Source organism: Raphanus sativus, chromosome 6 (assembly GCF_000801105.2).
Source record: "Raphanus sativus cultivar WK10039 chromosome 6, ASM80110v3, whole genome shotgun sequence".
Classification (NCBI taxonomy): Eukaryota; Viridiplantae; Streptophyta; class Magnoliopsida; order Brassicales; family Brassicaceae; genus Raphanus; species Raphanus sativus.
Window position 1 is genome coordinate 11,601,759 of NC_079516.1, and position 18,161 is coordinate 11,619,919.

General features: G+C 38.2%; 3 protein-coding genes across 3 annotated transcripts; all 3 read left to right on the forward strand.

Moving 5' to 3' along the window:
* Positions 1–81: 81 nt before the first annotated feature.
* LOC130495534 (uncharacterized) lies at positions 82–906 on the forward strand. Its single transcript, XM_056986938.1, has one exon. The coding sequence runs from the start codon at positions 82–84 to the stop codon at positions 904–906; it is 825 nt and encodes a 274-aa protein (XP_056842918.1).
* A 2,255-nt stretch (positions 907–3,161) lies between these two features.
* Positions 3,162–3,968, forward strand: LOC130495535 (transcription factor HEC1-like). The gene has a single exon (XM_056986939.1). The coding sequence runs from the start codon at positions 3,351–3,353 to the stop codon at positions 3,966–3,968; it is 618 nt and encodes a 205-aa protein (XP_056842919.1). The 5' UTR covers positions 3,162–3,350.
* A 5,949-nt stretch (positions 3,969–9,917) lies between these two features.
* LOC108834327 (protein RALF-like 34) lies at positions 9,918–10,751 on the forward strand. The gene has a single exon (XM_018607668.2). The coding sequence runs from the start codon at positions 10,051–10,053 to the stop codon at positions 10,441–10,443; it is 393 nt and encodes a 130-aa protein (XP_018463170.1). The 5' UTR covers positions 9,918–10,050; the 3' UTR covers positions 10,444–10,751.
* The last annotated feature ends 7,410 nt before the right edge of the window (positions 10,752–18,161 follow it).

Below are 18,161 nucleotides of genomic sequence, written 5' to 3' on the forward strand. Positions count from 1 at the left end.
ACAGTCAAGCCTAGTCAAGCGTGTTCCTGGCTAGTCAACAAACTGATCAAAATGAGGCCTCTGATGTTTCCCCTTATAAAGATGAAGGTGGAAAACGGAAGATCGGCACTGTTCTGGCATCATAACTGGGCTCCTCAAGGCTGTATTGAAGCGCTAAAGGCATCCTCAAACTCGAGACTTGGTATCCCTCACAGAGCAACGGTGGCTTCGCTGTGTCGGAATGGTAACTGGTGCCTCCCACCTGCACGATCAGAAGCAGCCATTGAACTCTATGTTTTCCTCACAACAATTCAGCTGACATCAAATGAGGACTCATATGAATGGAGCCTCCTGGGAAATAAAGAAGGAAGATACTCAACTGGTTCAGCCTACACTTACTTGAAAGGTGAAATGGATGATCAAACTTGGACAAAGGCGATCTGGTTTCCAAGATCGATTCCACGCCACTCATTCCATTCTTGGCTCGTGTACTTGAATCGCTGCCCTACGCGTGACAGGATGATTGGTTGGGGACTATGTGTTGATCCGGTTTGTCTACTCTGCAACTCGCAACCGGAATCACGAGATCACTTGTTCTACGACTGTGACTTTAGTTTCGATCTATGGACCAGAGTCTCTACTCGATGCCGCCTTCAACCTTTGCGCTCATGGGGTCTTACTGTGGCACATATGGAGTCACTGAGTGGGAATAAAGCAACTCGATTGCTTACTCTCCTTGCGTGGCAGGCGACAACTTACTGGCTTTGGAATGAACGGAATGGAAGACTGCATGCAACTGGAACCCGTTCGGTGGCTGTGATCTTCAAGGCGATTGATCATCAAATCAGGAACAAGATCCAGAGCTTCAGAGAGACAAATCCTAATCTATCTTCTGTGATGATGCAACTCTGGTTTGCGACTGCCTAGCTTCAGACCGATCAGTTCTCCTCCATTCATTACTCTCCCGTGACTTCTCTCCTTCTCATAACCTTTCCATCAACCAACTACCAACAAACGTGACAATTTAATTCACTTGGGCCTCTGGCAGATCAGATGTGCACATGCTAGTTCAGAATGAGAATCCTTCTAGGGCTTTATTTTTATTTTCACTTGGGCCTTGCCTACAGAACACTGCCTAAGGGCCTGTATCATTTTCAGTTTATTTATTTTAATGCAATGAAAGCCAGTTACAAAAAAAAAAAAAAAAGGTTGTTTTTTTTTTATTTCATCTACTTCGTGACATATCAAGATTATGCGGCTGATAAATAAAAATATCATCTAGAGGATAAAAGTTATAAATAAAAATGAAACTGTTTATCTCTATTTGCATTTGCAATTTGGTAAATTATTTGTTTGTTTTCCTCCTCATTGTTGGGAATGATATCGGCTTGTCAGATGCCGCAGATGATTATTCTTTATTTTTCGATTTCATCATAAATACTTTGGTTAATGAACAAGCTGCGAAAAACAAAAATGAAAAACAAAAAGTTGACAATTTACATATAAACTTAAAGCACGCCAGAAGGAAAGTCAGTGGCAGTAAGCAACAAAAGTATTCAATAAAATATGCATTAACAAAATAAAATATGAGTTAACAAAATAAAATAAATAGACTGAGGTCGTTCTCTGATCGGCCTTGAGAAGCGTGCCATCGATAGGACTCGATGTCAAGTGCGATCCGATAAATCATCATCCATTATTTATAGGCTCTAAATGGTGACCAAAGGAATGAGTGGGAATAGGTAATTCCTCTTTATTCCTCAAATTTTACACCATTCATATGGAATATTATTTTCTTAATGTTCCTTCTCATTCCTTTTAATTTAAGGAATTATAGAGTAAAAATATTCCTTATAAAATCTGGCAAGGAACAAGAAGGAATAAGTATTCCTATTATTTTGTTCCTCTGCATTCCATTCCTCTTTGTTCCTATTATTCCATTTGTGGTCACCAGTTAGAGCCATAGTATATACTAGTATTGTTTTGACTGTTGATAAAAAGAAACAATACTATTGTTTTTACTATATTATTTTTGTTTGTCCACCATTTGTTATACATTTTTTTGGTGTAAACATTTGTTATACATTTTCTAACCAAAAGAAAACATATCGTATTAATTTATATTAACCAGAAAAAAAAATTCACAGTAAAATAGTGATCCCTTTTAATTTCTTGGTTAGCAATCATTTTCATTGGATCACATTAAATAGAATAATTTTGTAACAGTCCAGAAAAATCAGTGGATGATCTATAAATAAAAAAGTTTTCACCCAAAAATTGATAAGAGAAATAAGGTGGAATACAGTTACAAAAAAAAAAAAAAAAAATAAGGTGGAATAGTTTTTCAAAGAAAAAGAAATAAGGTGGAATAAAGTTGTGGGGTGATGTGTAACATGTCTAAATAATACCAATAATAATGGTGGAAAATGGAAATCCCGTTTGCTGTGTTGGTGGGAGCGGTTCATGCACCTAGCTTGTTCTGTCGTGTAATTAAAGCCAGACGATGGAACACATGTGTCTGAGACAAATGATCCTGACTGTCCATATGAGATCTAAGATCTTGTGGTCAATCCCTGCGTGAATCGACGGTTATCATCGACCCTAACAAATGTAACGATCTTCTATTGCTTGTTACTTCCTGTGTTTTTGTTTTTTTCTTTCCCATGCAAGGCAAGTTACGCAATAATTCTACTTATAGTAACTCCTACATGTACTGATGCACATACGCTTTTCCATAGCTTATGCCACTAAACAAATTTTGCGACCTAACCGCTCGTTTCATATAAATACATTATGATGATTTCCACTAGAAAATTTTCGAGAATTATTTATCAAAAAATTTTTTTTTTCGAGAATTAGCATTATATAGATAACTAAGTTTAACGATAAGGAATCAAACCCACCATGCTATATCAATAAATTCGTTAGCGTGTTAGTTGCTACAATATATTTAATCGTTAATTTGAATGCATGTGTGAAACTGGAATTTGCACCGAGACAATAAGACAAATTTGAATATTGAATGTATACACACATATATGTATATATAGACAAGTACACATAAATTGGGAGTTGAAAATATGAAGAATTTCCTCAATGTATATATATATATATATATATATGTAGTATAAGTTAAAAGAAGAGGATGGGCCACAAGTTGCTATATAAATCCGTCCACTTCTTGCGTAGTATTACTTGAGTTCTGATTGGGCAGTAGTACCATTGCCATTTCTCACACATACCATCTCTTTCTCTCATCATCAATCATCAATCATCTAAAAGAAAAAAGAAAGCCCTATAGTTCATTTTTGTAAGCTTTTCTCAGTTACTCTCCATTCCCATTTCAACAGCTTCCCCATCTCTATTTCTCTATGGATTCTGACATAATGAACATGATGCAACAAATGGAGAAGCTTCCAGAGTTCTGTAACACAAACCCCTTTTTCATCGACCACAACAACAACAACAACACTTATCCTTTTCTGTCCAACTCAAACCATAACCATCCTGACTCAATGACCTATGAACCCGGTTTCCGGTACGGTTCCGGATTACTCGCCAACCCTTCTTCTCTCTCTCCCACCACAGCTTACTCTTCCGTTTTGCAAGACAAAAGAAACAATAGCACGAACATGGCAGCTATGCGAGAGATGATCTTTCGTATCGCCGTGATGCAACCGATACATATCGATCCTGAGTCAGTAAAGCCACCTAAGAGGAGGAACGTGAGGATCTCTAAAGATCCACAGAGTGTGGCTGCTAGGCACCGAAGGGAGAGGATAAGCGAGAGGATTCGGATTTTGCAACGGCTTGTTCCTGGTGGAACCAAGATGGATACAGCTTCCATGCTCGACGAAGCTATTCATTACGTGAAGTTTCTAAAGAAACAAGTGCAGTCCCTGGAGGAGCAAGCGGTGGTTAACAGCGGGGGAGGAGGTAGGGTTCTGGTTAATAGAGATCGAGAGCAAAGAGATATTTTGGTAAACTGATCTCTTATTTTCCACAAAATGGCAATGAGTTTGTTACAGTCAATATATACAATTACAACCTGTAAACCAAACTTGGATCAAGTAAACCAGCTAATCTAATCTAGACTAAACCGGTAGTAAACCATATACATTAATAGCCCCCCTCAAGATGGAGGTGCATAGATGTTGATCACACCCATCTTGCTCATGTTATTCCGGAATGGAGCTGGATATAACGCCTTCGTAAGCATGTCAGCTAACTGATCACCTGTACGCACAAACATCGTCTTCACAATACCCTTCACAAGACACTCACGAACCTTATAGCAATCAAACTCAACATGTTTGGTTCTTTCGTGGAACACAGAGTTACTTGCTATATGGAGTGCAGCCGTATTATCACCATAGAGATATGCAGGAAGTTTAAAAGGAACACGCAGAAACTTCAACACCTGTGTGAGCCAAAGAATCTCCTTACTCGCTACACACATCGCACGAAACTCTGCTTCAGCCGAACTTAGTGACACAGTGTCTTGTTTCTTTGATCGCCAAGACACCAATGAGTTGCCAAGAAACATTGCATATCCTGTTACTGAACGCCTATCATCAGTGCAAGCTCCCCAATCTGAATCTGAAAATGCTCTCAAGTCAAAGTTGTTGTCAGTCCCATAGAGGAGACCCTGACCAATAGAGCCTTTCAAGTATCTCAAGACTTTGTGAAGTGCCTTAAGATGAGTATCACGCGGTTCAGAAGCGAATTGAGAAAGCTTTGACACCGCAAAAGTGATGTCAGGCCTCGTAATGGTAAGATATTGTAGCTTCCCAATCAACTTCCTGTATTGTCGTCTGTCTTCCAACACAATCCCTTCTTCCTTTGATAACTTCTGATTAGGTTCCATGGGTATCGACGATGGTTTGCAATCAGAAAAACCTGTAGCTTCCAACAAATCCAACACGTACTTCCGTTGATTAATAGAAATTCCTTCACTTGATCTCGCCACTTCAATACCAAGGAAGAATTTAGGAACTCCAAGATCACGCAACTGGAACGCTGATGCAAGCTTCTCTACTAACACTTGAGCATCTTCCATTCGCGTACTTGCAATGATAATGTCATCGACGTAGACACTTACCACTACAAAGAAACCATTATGTTCCTGTAAAAACAGAGTATGTTCACCAGGACACTGCTCAAAGCCAAGAGTCATTAGTGTAGTAGAGAACTTGAGAAACCATTGGCGTGAGGCCTGCTTCAATCCATAAATAGATTTATGGAGTCGACAGACAGCCGTTGGAGAGATTTCTTCACCTTGAATCTCTGCATAACCCGGTGGAACTTTCATATATATCTCCTCATCCAGGTCTCCATTTAAAAATGCATTTGAGATATCAAGTTGTCGCAAAAACCAATTCATCTTAGCAGCAAGACCAAAAACCAACTTCACTGTAACCAATTTTGCCACGGGAGAGAAAGTGTCATTGTAATCTATTCCCTCTTGTTGCGTATAACCTTTCGCAACTAACCGTGATTTTGGTCTTTCTACAGTCCCATCAGCATGATATTTGATTGTATGTAACCACTTACAACCTACTGCTTCTTTACCCGGAGGTAACTCAGTGATACTCCAAGTTCCTGTGCGAATGAAAGCACCAATCTCCTTTCCTATTGAATCACGCCATATCTTGTCTTCTAAAGCCTCAGAGATCCGAGTTGGGATCTTAGCCGGAGTGATGATATTAGTAAAAGCACGGAAAGGCTCAGATAGATAAGAATAAGAAATATAGTTGATAATAGGATAAGGAGAAGTGTGGTTGAGTGTTTGAGTGTTTGAGGGTATAGAAAGGCCAGATATATGAGTAGAACTATTATTATAGCAATGAAAGTCCTGCAGGTGTAAAGGCTTTTTCTTTTGCCTAGTGGATCGCAATTCAGTTTGAACTGTATCCACAGAAGATAACTCATCTCGAGGAAGATGAGTATCAGAAGATGTGTGCACAAGAGGCACTGAAACATCGATAGGTGCAGGAAAATGAAGATGAGGAAAGAAACTTTTGACATCTTCGGGGATGTGTGAAGATGCAAAAGGGAAAATATCCTCATAGAATATGACATGTCTAGAAATAGAAACTGAGCGTGTCTCTATATCTAAGAGTTTATAACCTTTATAACCGGCAGGGTATCCTAGGAAGACACAGGCTCTAGCACGAGGTTCAAACTTATTTCTAGACTTAGGAGAGGTGGAAACATAACAAAGACACCCAAAGGTTTTAAGTAAATGATACTCTGGAATCTTAGATATAAGCTTTTCATAAGGAGTTTTATTTCCTAAGACAGGGGAGGGAAGACGGTTGATCAGAAATGTAGCTGTTAAAACACAATCCCCCCAATATTCTAAAGGAACTCCAGATTGAAATATGAGAGCCCTAGCTACATTCAACAGATGCTGATGCTTTCTCTCTACTACTGAGTTCTGTTCAGGAGTATCAGGACAAGAATGAAATGCTTTAATGCCTTTATTATGATACAATGCAGTAAAATTCAGTTCATTGGCATTATCAGAACGAACAGCACCCACTCTAGTATTCAATTGATTCTCTATCATCTCAATAAAACCAGGAAAAACATGCAATACATCTGATTTCTGCTTAAGCATATAAACCCAAGTAGCTCTACTAAAATCATCAACAATTGTTAAAAAATACCTATAACCATCAATAGTAGGTACAGCAAATGGACCCCAAGTATCAATGTGAAGTAATTCCAAAGGTTTTGAACAAAGATGATTTCGAGAAACAAAAGGAATACGCTTTTGTTTAGACAAATGACAAACATGACAAACTTTAGAATGCTTTACATCTTTTTCTTTCGGTATAAGTAAAATTTCAGACAGAGAATTAATTTTCTTCATAGACGGATGACCTAGTCTCTTGTGCCATGTCAAAGGATCAAGAACAATGCTAGAACAAACAGAGACATTACCTGGACTCTGAACAACGAGATTAGCATGAGTTTTATTGTGATCTAAGACATATAAGTTGGCAACTTGACTACCTCGACCAATCATCAACTCCTGAGTAAGAGCCTGAATGAAACAAGAATCAGAAGTAAAACTAACTTGAGAATTCAGAGATTTAGTTATTACACTGACACTTAACAAATTAAACTTGAACTCAGGAATATGCAGAACACTATAGAGAGAGATTGCATCAGTTAGTTGAACATAACCAGTTCCAGATATTTTAACTGTGTAACCATTGGGTAGAGTAACGAAGGTATTCTCTAAGGGTTGATAATCTCTATATAAACTCCTATTATGAGTAACATGGTGACTAGCCCCTGAGTCTATGATCCAATCACTAAGAGACAGCTCAGTTCCTTTAGGTATAGTGGAAGTCAACATGTCATAGTAAGAGAGATTATATAGTGAGAGAAATGTACCCGAAATCTGAGAGATCATAGGTACGGAGGATGATGTAGAGGCGATGGATTTTTCAGAACATGGCGTGACCCCAGAGGATTGGAGTTTGGAGCTGAAATACGCAATCATTTGTTGGAGTTGATCCTTGGACAAGTTGTTACTGGCTTCATCGAATCCCTGATCTTTCACAGGCACATTCGAGCCTACAGATGCCAAGTTCGCATTTCCAACTGAATTGTTCTTCTTAGCTCGTGGATGCCCTGGTGGATAACCATGCACTTTGTAACACTTATCAACCGTGTGTCCTATGCGAGAGCAATGAGAACACTTCGGTTTCTGAAAATTTCCATGAGCTAGTAAGACCGGATTTTGCTCTATAGCAGAGGCTTGATTCTGAAATGCAGTTGGAGTTGGAATCTGCCTTTGTGTTCCTCCTAACACTCTTTGACTTTCATCCTGATCCAGCATATTGTAGATATCATTCAATCCAGGTCTCGGCTTCATGTTAAGAATCTGTCCTCGAACATTGTTGAAGCTATCATTCAATCCCATAAGAAATTGAATAATTCGACTTGTTTCTGCCTCTTCAAGTAGCTCCTGGACTTGTTCACAATCACACTTCTTAACTACGCTTGATTTTGTGTTTGCCAACTGCTCCCACAGAATCTTCTTCTTCGTGAAGTATGTTGAAAGATCCAGTTCTCCTTGCTTCAGAGTCATAACAGCTTGCTCCAACTGATACTTTCGTGGCAGATTATTCACCTTAAAACGACGAAACAGATCATCCCACATCTCAGCAGCATCTTGATAGTAGAGAATACTATCATAGATCTCCTTGCTAACGACATTAAGAATCCATGATTTCACCATACTGTTGCAACGACTCCAAATCTTAAACAAACTATCATCAACAGACGGCCTTGGAAGAGATCCATCTACAAAACTCAACTTATTCTTCGCCTCTAAGCTAATCTTCATCGCAATCGACCAGCTATTATAGTTAGTTCCATCAAGAGTGTGAACTACTATGGTCAGACCTGGATGATCAGCTGAATGAAGGAAGAACGGGCTGTAGATGCTATCGTAAGAGTCCGAGAGCTTCAGCTGTGTATTCATCACTCTCGGAGTCGCCGATCTTTGAGATTGTTGTTGATTCTTCGTCGCGGTAACAGGTTCATCGTAGATCTGAAATCCGATCGGAGATTTGATCGCAGATCCATCTTCATCCGAGTGTGCGCTTCGCGTCTTCATTTTTCCTCCTTTCTTCCCCATCGTGACTTCAATCGAGCTTGCGGAAGCTCAGAGATGATCGATCGAAGGTATTGAGGAAGATAATCAAGCAGAAATTGAAGAAATCGTGAGCTCGATCATAGAAATCAAGAGAGAATGCTCTGATACCATAATAGAGATCGAGAGCAAAGAGATATTTTGGTAAACTGATCTCTTATTTTCCACAAAATGGCAATGAGTTTGTTACAGTCAATATATACAATTACAACCTGTAAACCAAACTTGGATCAAGTAAACCAGCTAATCTAATCTAGACTAAACCGGTAGTAAACCATATACATTAATACTGGTCGGCGGTGGTGGAGTCACGGGGGCGGTGAGTGGTGGAGGCGGAGGAGGAGTGGTTATGAAAGGGTGTGGAGCGATAGGGACTCATCAGATGGTGGGCAATGCACAGATTCTTAGATGATGATATTTAACTTTACTATTATTATATTGATGTTCAAGAAAAAGATGATTCCAGGGACGGTAAAATTAATTTCAAATAAAAAAAGAGGAACTATAAGTCTTTTGACTTTATATTTTCCTGCTTAGGGCATGCATGTGATGGTTCTAATGTCAGTCTCTCCATGGGTTTTGGAGTGGGTTGTAAATTAGAAACTACTATCATATATCGTATTTTTGTTAATGAAATAATTTCAAGCATATAGTGATAGATGTTATCAGCTTCAGGCTTCTGTGCGACCTTTTTGTTGTTGCCACACTAAATATATGTTTATTTCAACCTATTTCAAGCATATAGTGATAGATGCTTACTTATTTCAACCTATTCAAGCATATAGTGATAGATGCTTACTTATTTCAACCTATTTCAAGCATATAGTGATAGATGCTTACTTATTTAAACCTAAATGTTTATTTCAAGCTTGGCAATCTAAAAACGGAAACATTCCCAATCATCAGAGGTCCTTAATGTTTCTTTTTATAAGTATAGTAGTGAATTGATGGTGGTGCTTTGCTCATTTATCTTTTTACATGGATCGGACCATAATTAAATACATGTTTTTTCAAAACAAAATAGCTTTCGAATTTCGAATGTCACTTTTGAATTTTCTTTTAAAGCCCATTGGATGACGAAGAATAATAGCTTATCAATGTTCTTTAAGATAAAACCAATAATAAAGCCCAGCCCAGCTCATTAAAAATTGAAGGATGATGATCACATCTCTTATAATATTTACTACACCGTGGGCTCATCGTCGGATCTCACCACACCCGAAAAGCCTCAACAAGGTCGAGGGTCCATAAATAAATGGTGAGCATTAATTAGAACTCCTCAAGAAGCGAAGCTTCACAGCTGTATAATCTCTCAAGTCACCTCATCTCATGTGACCACCTGCTGCTACTCTCTTATTCTTATTACTCGCTGCCTGCCTCTCATCTCTAGCATTGCCATGGCAGCTCCGTCTCTTAACCTCCTCCTTACCATTGTCTCTCTTCTCTTCATTTCACTCCCGAGATTTGAATCTCTCCCCGAAAACCCTTCCGTGGTTCTCCTAGGCGACGGACTCGAATGGGCGACCTCTCACGGCGACGCATTCGACTTTGAAAGCTTTGAAGATGCAGAAGAGGAAGATGACGACGTCGGTGTTGCTGTTGCAGATCGACGGTCATTGTACTGGAAGAGGAGGAGATACTACATCTCGTACGGTGCATTGTCAGCGAACAGAGTCCCGTGTCCTCCAAGATCTGGAAGATCTTACTACACTCACAACTGCTTCAGAGCTAGAGGTCCAGTTCATCCCTACACTCGAGGCTGCTCCTCCATCACTCGTTGCCGGAGGTAGAAACAAAACATCTGCTCTGCTTTTGTCCGTCCCCTGGTATTTTCGTAATATTGTTGTAAACCGTGATTTAATTACGTTCCTACAACTTAATTAAGACATAGGATTATTATTATTATTATTACAGTGCTATTTCAATGTATCAAACATTATGGTGATTACTGAGGTCACGTGGTTTTTGGGTTTGTAATTTCGCCTACTGAACTTGTGTTTTTTGTCGGTTGGTTTTAAATTATTATTTTTGTACTACTGTTTATGAACTTAAAGTCACATGTATTTGGATTTTTCTATGTATGATAATGTTCCCAACCTTTCCAATTTTCATATCTCATCTAAAATTATACATGGTTCGGATGTGGTTCTCATTAGTCTCATTGGGCAGCTACGTTTTTTTTTTTATCAAACCAAGCTTTTCACTACTTCTAACACAATCAGTCTACAGAGTTTCCAACGACAGAGGGGTTATTTGACAAAAGGAACAGAGCGTTCTTCGCTAACAGGTCAGCCGGACCATTACATTTGCGAGAAATAAACTTAAAAGAGATAGAGGAGAAGGAGTTACTCAACACGCCGAGGTCATGGAGTATCCCTCTAATAGCGGTCACGTTCTTGTTTCCTGTGATCGCGTCAATAAGAACCTTAGAATCTGAACAGATTACGTCTTTGATGTTTGAGGAGATGGCCTTTGAGAGACCGACTTTCAACGCTAGTGCCTCTGCTGCTAGAGCTGAGGAAACATAGCGTCGGGACTCGGTTCCTTAGAAGGTAACCGTGTTTGCAGCATCCTTACATATCCAAGCTAAGCCCCCTGCAAAAGAAGACCCGTTCCAAGCAGCATCTGAGCAAACAAGGTGACAATGCGCTGGAACCTGAGGTAAAGAGTTCGATGGGTGACAGTCTTTAGGTGAATCAGAGACAACTTTGCGGTCCGGGAGTGAGGCCTGCCATTCCTTAGCCGCTTTGATAGCTTTTGCCACCATTTCTGTTTCCGAAAAAGACTTATCTTCGAACAGCAATTGATTCCTGCTAGTCCACAAAACCCAAAAAATCCAAGGGTATAGGGGAGTTGTCAGGCCCGTGGGAGGTAAGTTGATCATTCGAGCGCTGGCCTTTAACAGGTCTTCCATCGTCTGTCTCACGCTACTGGTTGGCTTCAGATGAGCTGGAACCATGTTCCAAACTCTTTGGGCAGTTACACAAGAGAACATAACATGATAAATAGTTTCTGGTTCTCCACACCTCTTGCATTTGCCATCAACTTGAATGCCTCTTTTGATCAAGGTTTCACCCACCGCCAGCGCTTTGTTCTTTAGTTTCCATAAAAAGTGGCGAAGCTTTGGTGAACATTGAACATTCCAAACCAGTTGTTTCCAGTTGAAGGAGTCTAGAGGGTTGCCATTGTGGATCTTGGCCAAAGCATACCCTGACTTCGTCGAATAGTTCCCAGACTTTTCAGGTAGCCAGAACACTTCATCATTCAAGTCATGCTCGCTAGGAATTAGCTTCCTGATCTGAGCTTCATACACAGGTACTCGCTTTCTGATCTCGCACAGATCCCAGGTAGTGGAGTTAAGAAGCATAAGATCACTAACCAAGAGGTGCTGGTCCTGTTCTGAAGGTGGTCCTATTAAGCGCTCATGATGCTCTGTTGAGAGCCAGTTATCCTTCCGGACTCTAATGCTTTTTCCATTTCCGACAGCCCATCCAATTTCACGTTTGATGATCTCTCTGCTAGAATTCCCCGCCATCCGTGAGATGCTGGGCAGCTACGTTATTGGGCTGATTCTTTTAGTCCCAATTTATGAGTTTGGGTCTTGGATTAAAAATACAGTTGTTGTCTTTTAGTCTTTATCATGACGTGCTGAGTGAGGTAAGAATGCAAATAGGTAGGAAGAACAGTAGGTACTCAATAGATACCACAACTTGTATAACGCTCACGTGTAATAAAAACTCTTCCCTTATCATGAATAGTCAAGAGACGGCTTTTTCGTTTTTTTTTTTTTTGGTAAACAGAGACGGCTTTTTCGTTTTAAATTCTAAACTAGGAAGAAAACATAAGCGGATTTGGATTTGGTATGTTTTTTTTTTGCTAGGGATTTGGTATGTTTTTAGAATGGCCTTTGACCCAACTTCATGGCTCAAATGAAAAGAAACATGTTTAAATTTAAATGCATGAACTTGTGTCTGGTGGCTGATTATGCGTTTCGTTTCAGATATCCTAGACCTTATTTTGACATAAGATTAATCGTACTTGTTTGTTTTTTTTTTGAACGAAATCGTACTTGTTTCAAAATATAATATCTATACTATATTTTAGCTTGACTTGATATAAAAAGAGTATGCAATGATAAAACGGTGAGATTTGACGTTGCATAATCAGAGAGGTTGATGCGGCCATCAAACCAGTGGTTGAACCAGAAGTCAACCAAACATTCCAAACCGACCACTTTGGAGGTACCAGCGACAGAGGTCCAGTCCCAGGCGTATATCTCGACAACCAAAAGAAGTTTTGGAGTAAAACAAATTTTAATGGATTCTACACTCAAGAAGGAGTCCAGCCCAATTGGAATATCCAGAAAAGCTTACCGGACCAAGGAGTTATGGATTTTACAAACTGGAGGTTCTCCAGCCCATCCATCTGCGAGTACCCGACTTTTGAAGGAGATTCAAGCCCAATGAAGAAGCGGCCTGAACCAAAACCAATCATAGGATTCAAGAGGGATCTCTCATCTTTCCAGAAAGCCCAATATCAAGAGAAATGTCCACGGAAATTAGGAGTAATGCCCTTTGCCAGAACCGGTCCAACCAGTTCTACACCTGCCTCAATTGGAAGCTAACCGGTTCAATCAGCTGCAAACCAGACATTGGCGTCCAGGAGATCATTTCAACCAATCAGGAGGTATTGAAGAAGTCCTTAGCTACACCAGAGCCCAGGAGATCAGCTGGTTCAACTAAGAGCCACTTAAATCAAACCGGAGCTATTTATGGAAAGATTGGACAATCTATCGGTTTGATCATTTCCAAGCAATTCCAATCCGACCAGAAGACATCAGGACTAAACCAGGACGTCCAGGAGACATTATATGTGTCCAAGAAGAGTTCCACAAGTTTCTACCATGCACCAGCCCCCATTGGATCAGGAAGATCCACACTTACACCAAACTGCCTTATTTGGAGATCTTTGCAATAAAGCTCCAACAGCTCTTTTCTCTTCAGTTAAGGCACAACCTCAGCACCTTGCAGACCATAAGGAAGATTCCCAGAAAGCTTACTTACCCCTTCAAACCGTCCAGATACAAGAAGAACATCAGCCACATTCATTTGGCCAAGATTCTCACCATTAAGCCTCTAACGGCTATATTCCATGGAGCCATCAAACCTTTGATTTCCTTTGCTTTTATTTCGAGTTTATTAGTTTCCTTTTATCATTTTATGACTGTTAGAGTCTGTCTTGGTCGAGCCTATAAAGCTCTAGTCTTTGTTTCATTGTAAAGCACCCATCTTTGAAAGTAATAAGAATTATTCAGTTTTCTAGTTTTCTTAAAACTATTGTTTGAAGTCTTTAGAGTTTGTGAGAAGCAGCTCCAGAGCACCTTGACTTATCAAGACTCCTTTCCATAGTGTCTTGTGGCGTCCTCAATCCCCCCATCCTTCCATCCCATTCATTTGCCAAGCTTGAGAGAGTTACACAACCAGCAAGCAAAGCACCATCTCAATCCACTTCAATCATCAACTAATTAGGCTGAGAGTGATACACATCCAGCAGCCTAATTCCATCCTATCCTTTGCTTATTTATCTTATTTAGTTCATCATAGAATCAGCATCTTATTCATATTTCATTTGTTTCTGTTTTGCTTTATAAAAACTTATAAAAATTCATAAAAATCTATCTTCTTTGTTTTCAGGTTGAATCTCAGTTCATCAATTCATATAGTCTGATTTCCAGGCTGTATCAGAGGTCAATCTAAAATTCCAAGTTAGACGGAATATTCCAAAACTTTTATATTGTGGATATTTTCGAAGGACCTATTGACTTGCCTACAAGGTTACTTAAAAGTCCACTTGGATGTCAAAGTTGTTTTCGAACGTGGAAGCAAACCAACATTCTGATCCAACTTTCAAAATAGACGTGTGTATTTACATCCTCTTCGTTTTTTAATAAGTTCACTTATGTTTTAATTATACTTTGAAATAGACTTCTGGAGGAACTCCAGCGTTTACGCGATAATCTTTGCAATGGTCATTGTGTTCAACACATGGCCGTCTAATAGCACGTGCAAGTGGTGCGGTCGAAAAATGTTCAAATCAATTCTTTTTTTTTAAATTAATAATTTCTAAAAATAAATATATAAATTATGATAAAAACTTTAATTTTTCTTACATTATACTGAATTTAGAGTTTATAATTTCAAAAATACATCAAATATATATAAATAAAGTTGTAATCTTTTTATACCGTTAATATTTTTTGAACAGAGTCTATAAATAATTCGAGATGGCCCTGGAACTTCAACAGAAACTAATCACTTGTCTTATATTATCATCTCGTTGTCAAAATTATGCTTAAGGCCGGGCAACACATTAAGTATCGATGTACGTATAACATGATATATATTAGATGATGTAGATATGCTGTGATGTTGACGAACTAGATCATTAGCTGTGATTTTTGTTTTCAAATGACGTTTGAAATCTAGGAAGTTTATTGAGAAACTAAGGTATATGCTACATTGATATCTTGCATATTTACATGTTTTTAGCCTTCATATCTTGTGCATTTTGATCATATATATTAGGAATCAGGCATCTTTAGGTCCATATTGCATTCATTTGTTCTTATTAGGTGCTGGAGTATGATGTGGAGTGTTTTGAGAAGTTTGGGAGCATTGTGATCCAAAAGGGGGTGAAATATGAACATGGATGGAGGCCTTAAAGATGTATTCTACTGCTAAGATTCATGGAAGACATAGGAAATTGAGTTAACTTTCCAATGAAAGTGGTTTCAAGTCATTTGGAGCTGTATTGGAGGAGTTACGATCAATTTACTGGAGGCATATCAAGCTGGACGATTATGCGCGGGTAGAGACGCGCGGGGAGAGCTACCCGCTCGGGAATGGGCGAAAGCTGGTCGAGGAGAATCTGCGCGGGGACGAAGCACCGGGTAAGTCTACCCGCGCAGCCGGACGAGGTTGAACGAGGAGGACTTGCGCGGGTCAGTATGCGCGGGTTGGACCGGTTCGGTTTACCCAGGCCGTTTTTCTTAAGTCTTTGGTCGAGAATTAAGTGTCCCAAGGCCATTTTAGTCATTTTATCTTGATGTTTTAGGCTTTCTAAACCTAAGTATAAGTACTCTTGTTATCCTAATGTTGGATCTAACTCTTTTTCTCTCAAAAACACATTTGTAAACCTTGAAGAAAGCTTGGATCTTTGATCCTTTTTCATCTTATTTTCTTTGTGTTTGTTGGATTATCTTGCTCACTAAGCATGTCTAACCTTGAATCATCTTTGGTTTTTGGGTTAATCATGTCTATTAGTGAGTAGATCTATCTAGGATTCATGGGCTAGGGTGATTAAGGGTGATTAGTGAAGATCTAGGGTGTTTAGTGTTAAATCTACTTCTTTCCTTGCTTGTTGAGGGTTCTCAATGCTATTTTAGTCTTGATCATATTAAAATAGATCCTTAGGCATTTCATGCCCGGAAGGTGTATGATAAAATGCCTGAACCAACTCTTCATTGCTTTTAGCTTACTTTACCAAAGGGATTTGTTGTTAAAGGAGTTATGATTGCTATTAGACTTGTTCTCCATGATTGCTTTAGTAACATTCAACCAAAGGGATTTGATGCTTGAGTTGCTTTAGCAAATGAACATTCATCTAGGGATAGAGTTTGTTTAGTATTGTGTCTAGGCATAAGGAAAGTGTTTGGTTGTTAGCTTGTCACCTTTAGATTGGATCTACATCACCCAAGATCAAATGCCTAGCCCCATGAGTCCACTTGCTTCATATTGAGAAATAAAGTTCACTCTTTTATTACATTTCTAGTCTAAATTTAGTTCACTTCACTTCACTCAATTGGTTGCACTTAGATTAAGCATAGACTTGCATTCCCTTTGCATTAGAATCACTTAGGATTGGTTCGACAATCTTTTATACTACATCATTTGATTAGGAGCCTTGAAAACTCCTAGCATCATACATATAAACTATATACTAAAATTTTCGTGCAGAGTAAAGTTATTTTCGGTGTACCACACGTTATATGTATATATAGGAAGACGCCACGCAAAATACTGGAAACTACATCTATATTTTAACAAAATTTAGTTCTTAAGAGAGCTGCTTCGACCAAAAATGCAAAAGTATTTGATGAAATCTCCAAGAAGAAAACTGTGGGTTGTCGTGTTTGTATTGGTTAAATATCTGAAAGATTAATAATTTAACAAATTACCAGAAAAAGGGAGAACAACTCAGCCTCGGATTCAGTGAATTCTTCCAAGTCGCTTGGACAGTGTTGGTCCATAACTTCATATACATTAACCACCACCTTTCTCTGTTGTCATCCAACATTATATACTGTATATACAATATATTTAAGAGAAATTAAAAACATCATATTCAATAAAAAGTATAATACTCCATCTCCATCTGTTTCGTAAATAATACTCCCTCCGTTTCAAATTATATGTCGTTCTAGAGCAAAATTTTTGTTTCAAAATAAGTGTCGTTTACGGTTTTCAATGCAAAATTTATTGAAAATATTCTCTATTCTATTTTTATATTGGTTGATGTGTATTGGTAATATTATTTTTATTTTGGAAATATGTAAAATTAAATGTTTTCTTAATCTGTGTGCAAAGACTTAGAACGACATATAATATGAAACGGAGGGAGTATCATTTTATTTTTTATTTTGTTTTTAAAAAGAACATTTTTCTCAAATAACACTTTTTAAGTATTTGTCACAAAAATAACACTCAAAAAATAAAATGATCAAAATAACACCTTTTGTTTTGAAAATTTTCATATTTATTTTTTTGTTTTTAAATATTTGAACACATTCCTAAAACCTCATCCCTTAATTTTAAACCCTAAGTTTTAAATTAATTAACCAAAAAATTATAAATGCATATGTACCCTTTAATAAAACTTTTTTTTTTTTTTTTGATGCTATTTTGTGACAAAAACTTGGTTTAGTGCTATTTTGATATTTTTATCTTTAAAAAATGTCATTCTATATTTTCAGTATAAATTTTTAATTGTTTTTTACTCTTATTAAATACTCAATAGTTATTTAGTTAAATTATTTCCATTTTAATAATAGTATAATAAATGACAGTATAATCCTACATTTTATTATTTTTAATATGCATGAAATGTGGTTAAATAATATTATTTTTTATGAAACGGGAAGAGTGGTAGTTTTATAAAAAAATATAATGTACCTTTATGTTATCTCCTATGGAATAACCCCAAGTTGTTTCGTTATGTTCTCTCGCAACGCTCCCTGACTCTCTAATCTCACAGTTTAGCTTTGCCTCTCGTTTTTCTTGCTAAATATTAGTCTCTTTGGCTCTATGACAACATTTATACCCTTCAAGCCTCTCACTCTCACGCTATAGCTTCTCTTTGTTTCTTCCCACGTTTGTCAACGTTCTTCTCATCACCTCAGGACAATTTTGATCTGAAGTGAAGTATGCAATGATCGAAGGGTAATTGAGAT

What these genes read in the sequence shown, in the direction of transcription:
- LOC130495534 (XM_056986938.1), top strand. Translation starts at nt 82, where the DNA reads ATGAAGGTGGAAAACGGAAGATCGGCACTGTTCTGGCATCATAACTGG.
- LOC108834327 (XM_018607668.2), top strand. Translation starts at nt 10,051, where the DNA reads ATGGCAGCTCCGTCTCTTAACCTCCTCCTTACCATTGTCTCTCTTCTC.
- LOC130495535 (XM_056986939.1), top strand. Translation starts at nt 3,351, where the DNA reads ATGGATTCTGACATAATGAACATGATGCAACAAATGGAGAAGCTTCCA.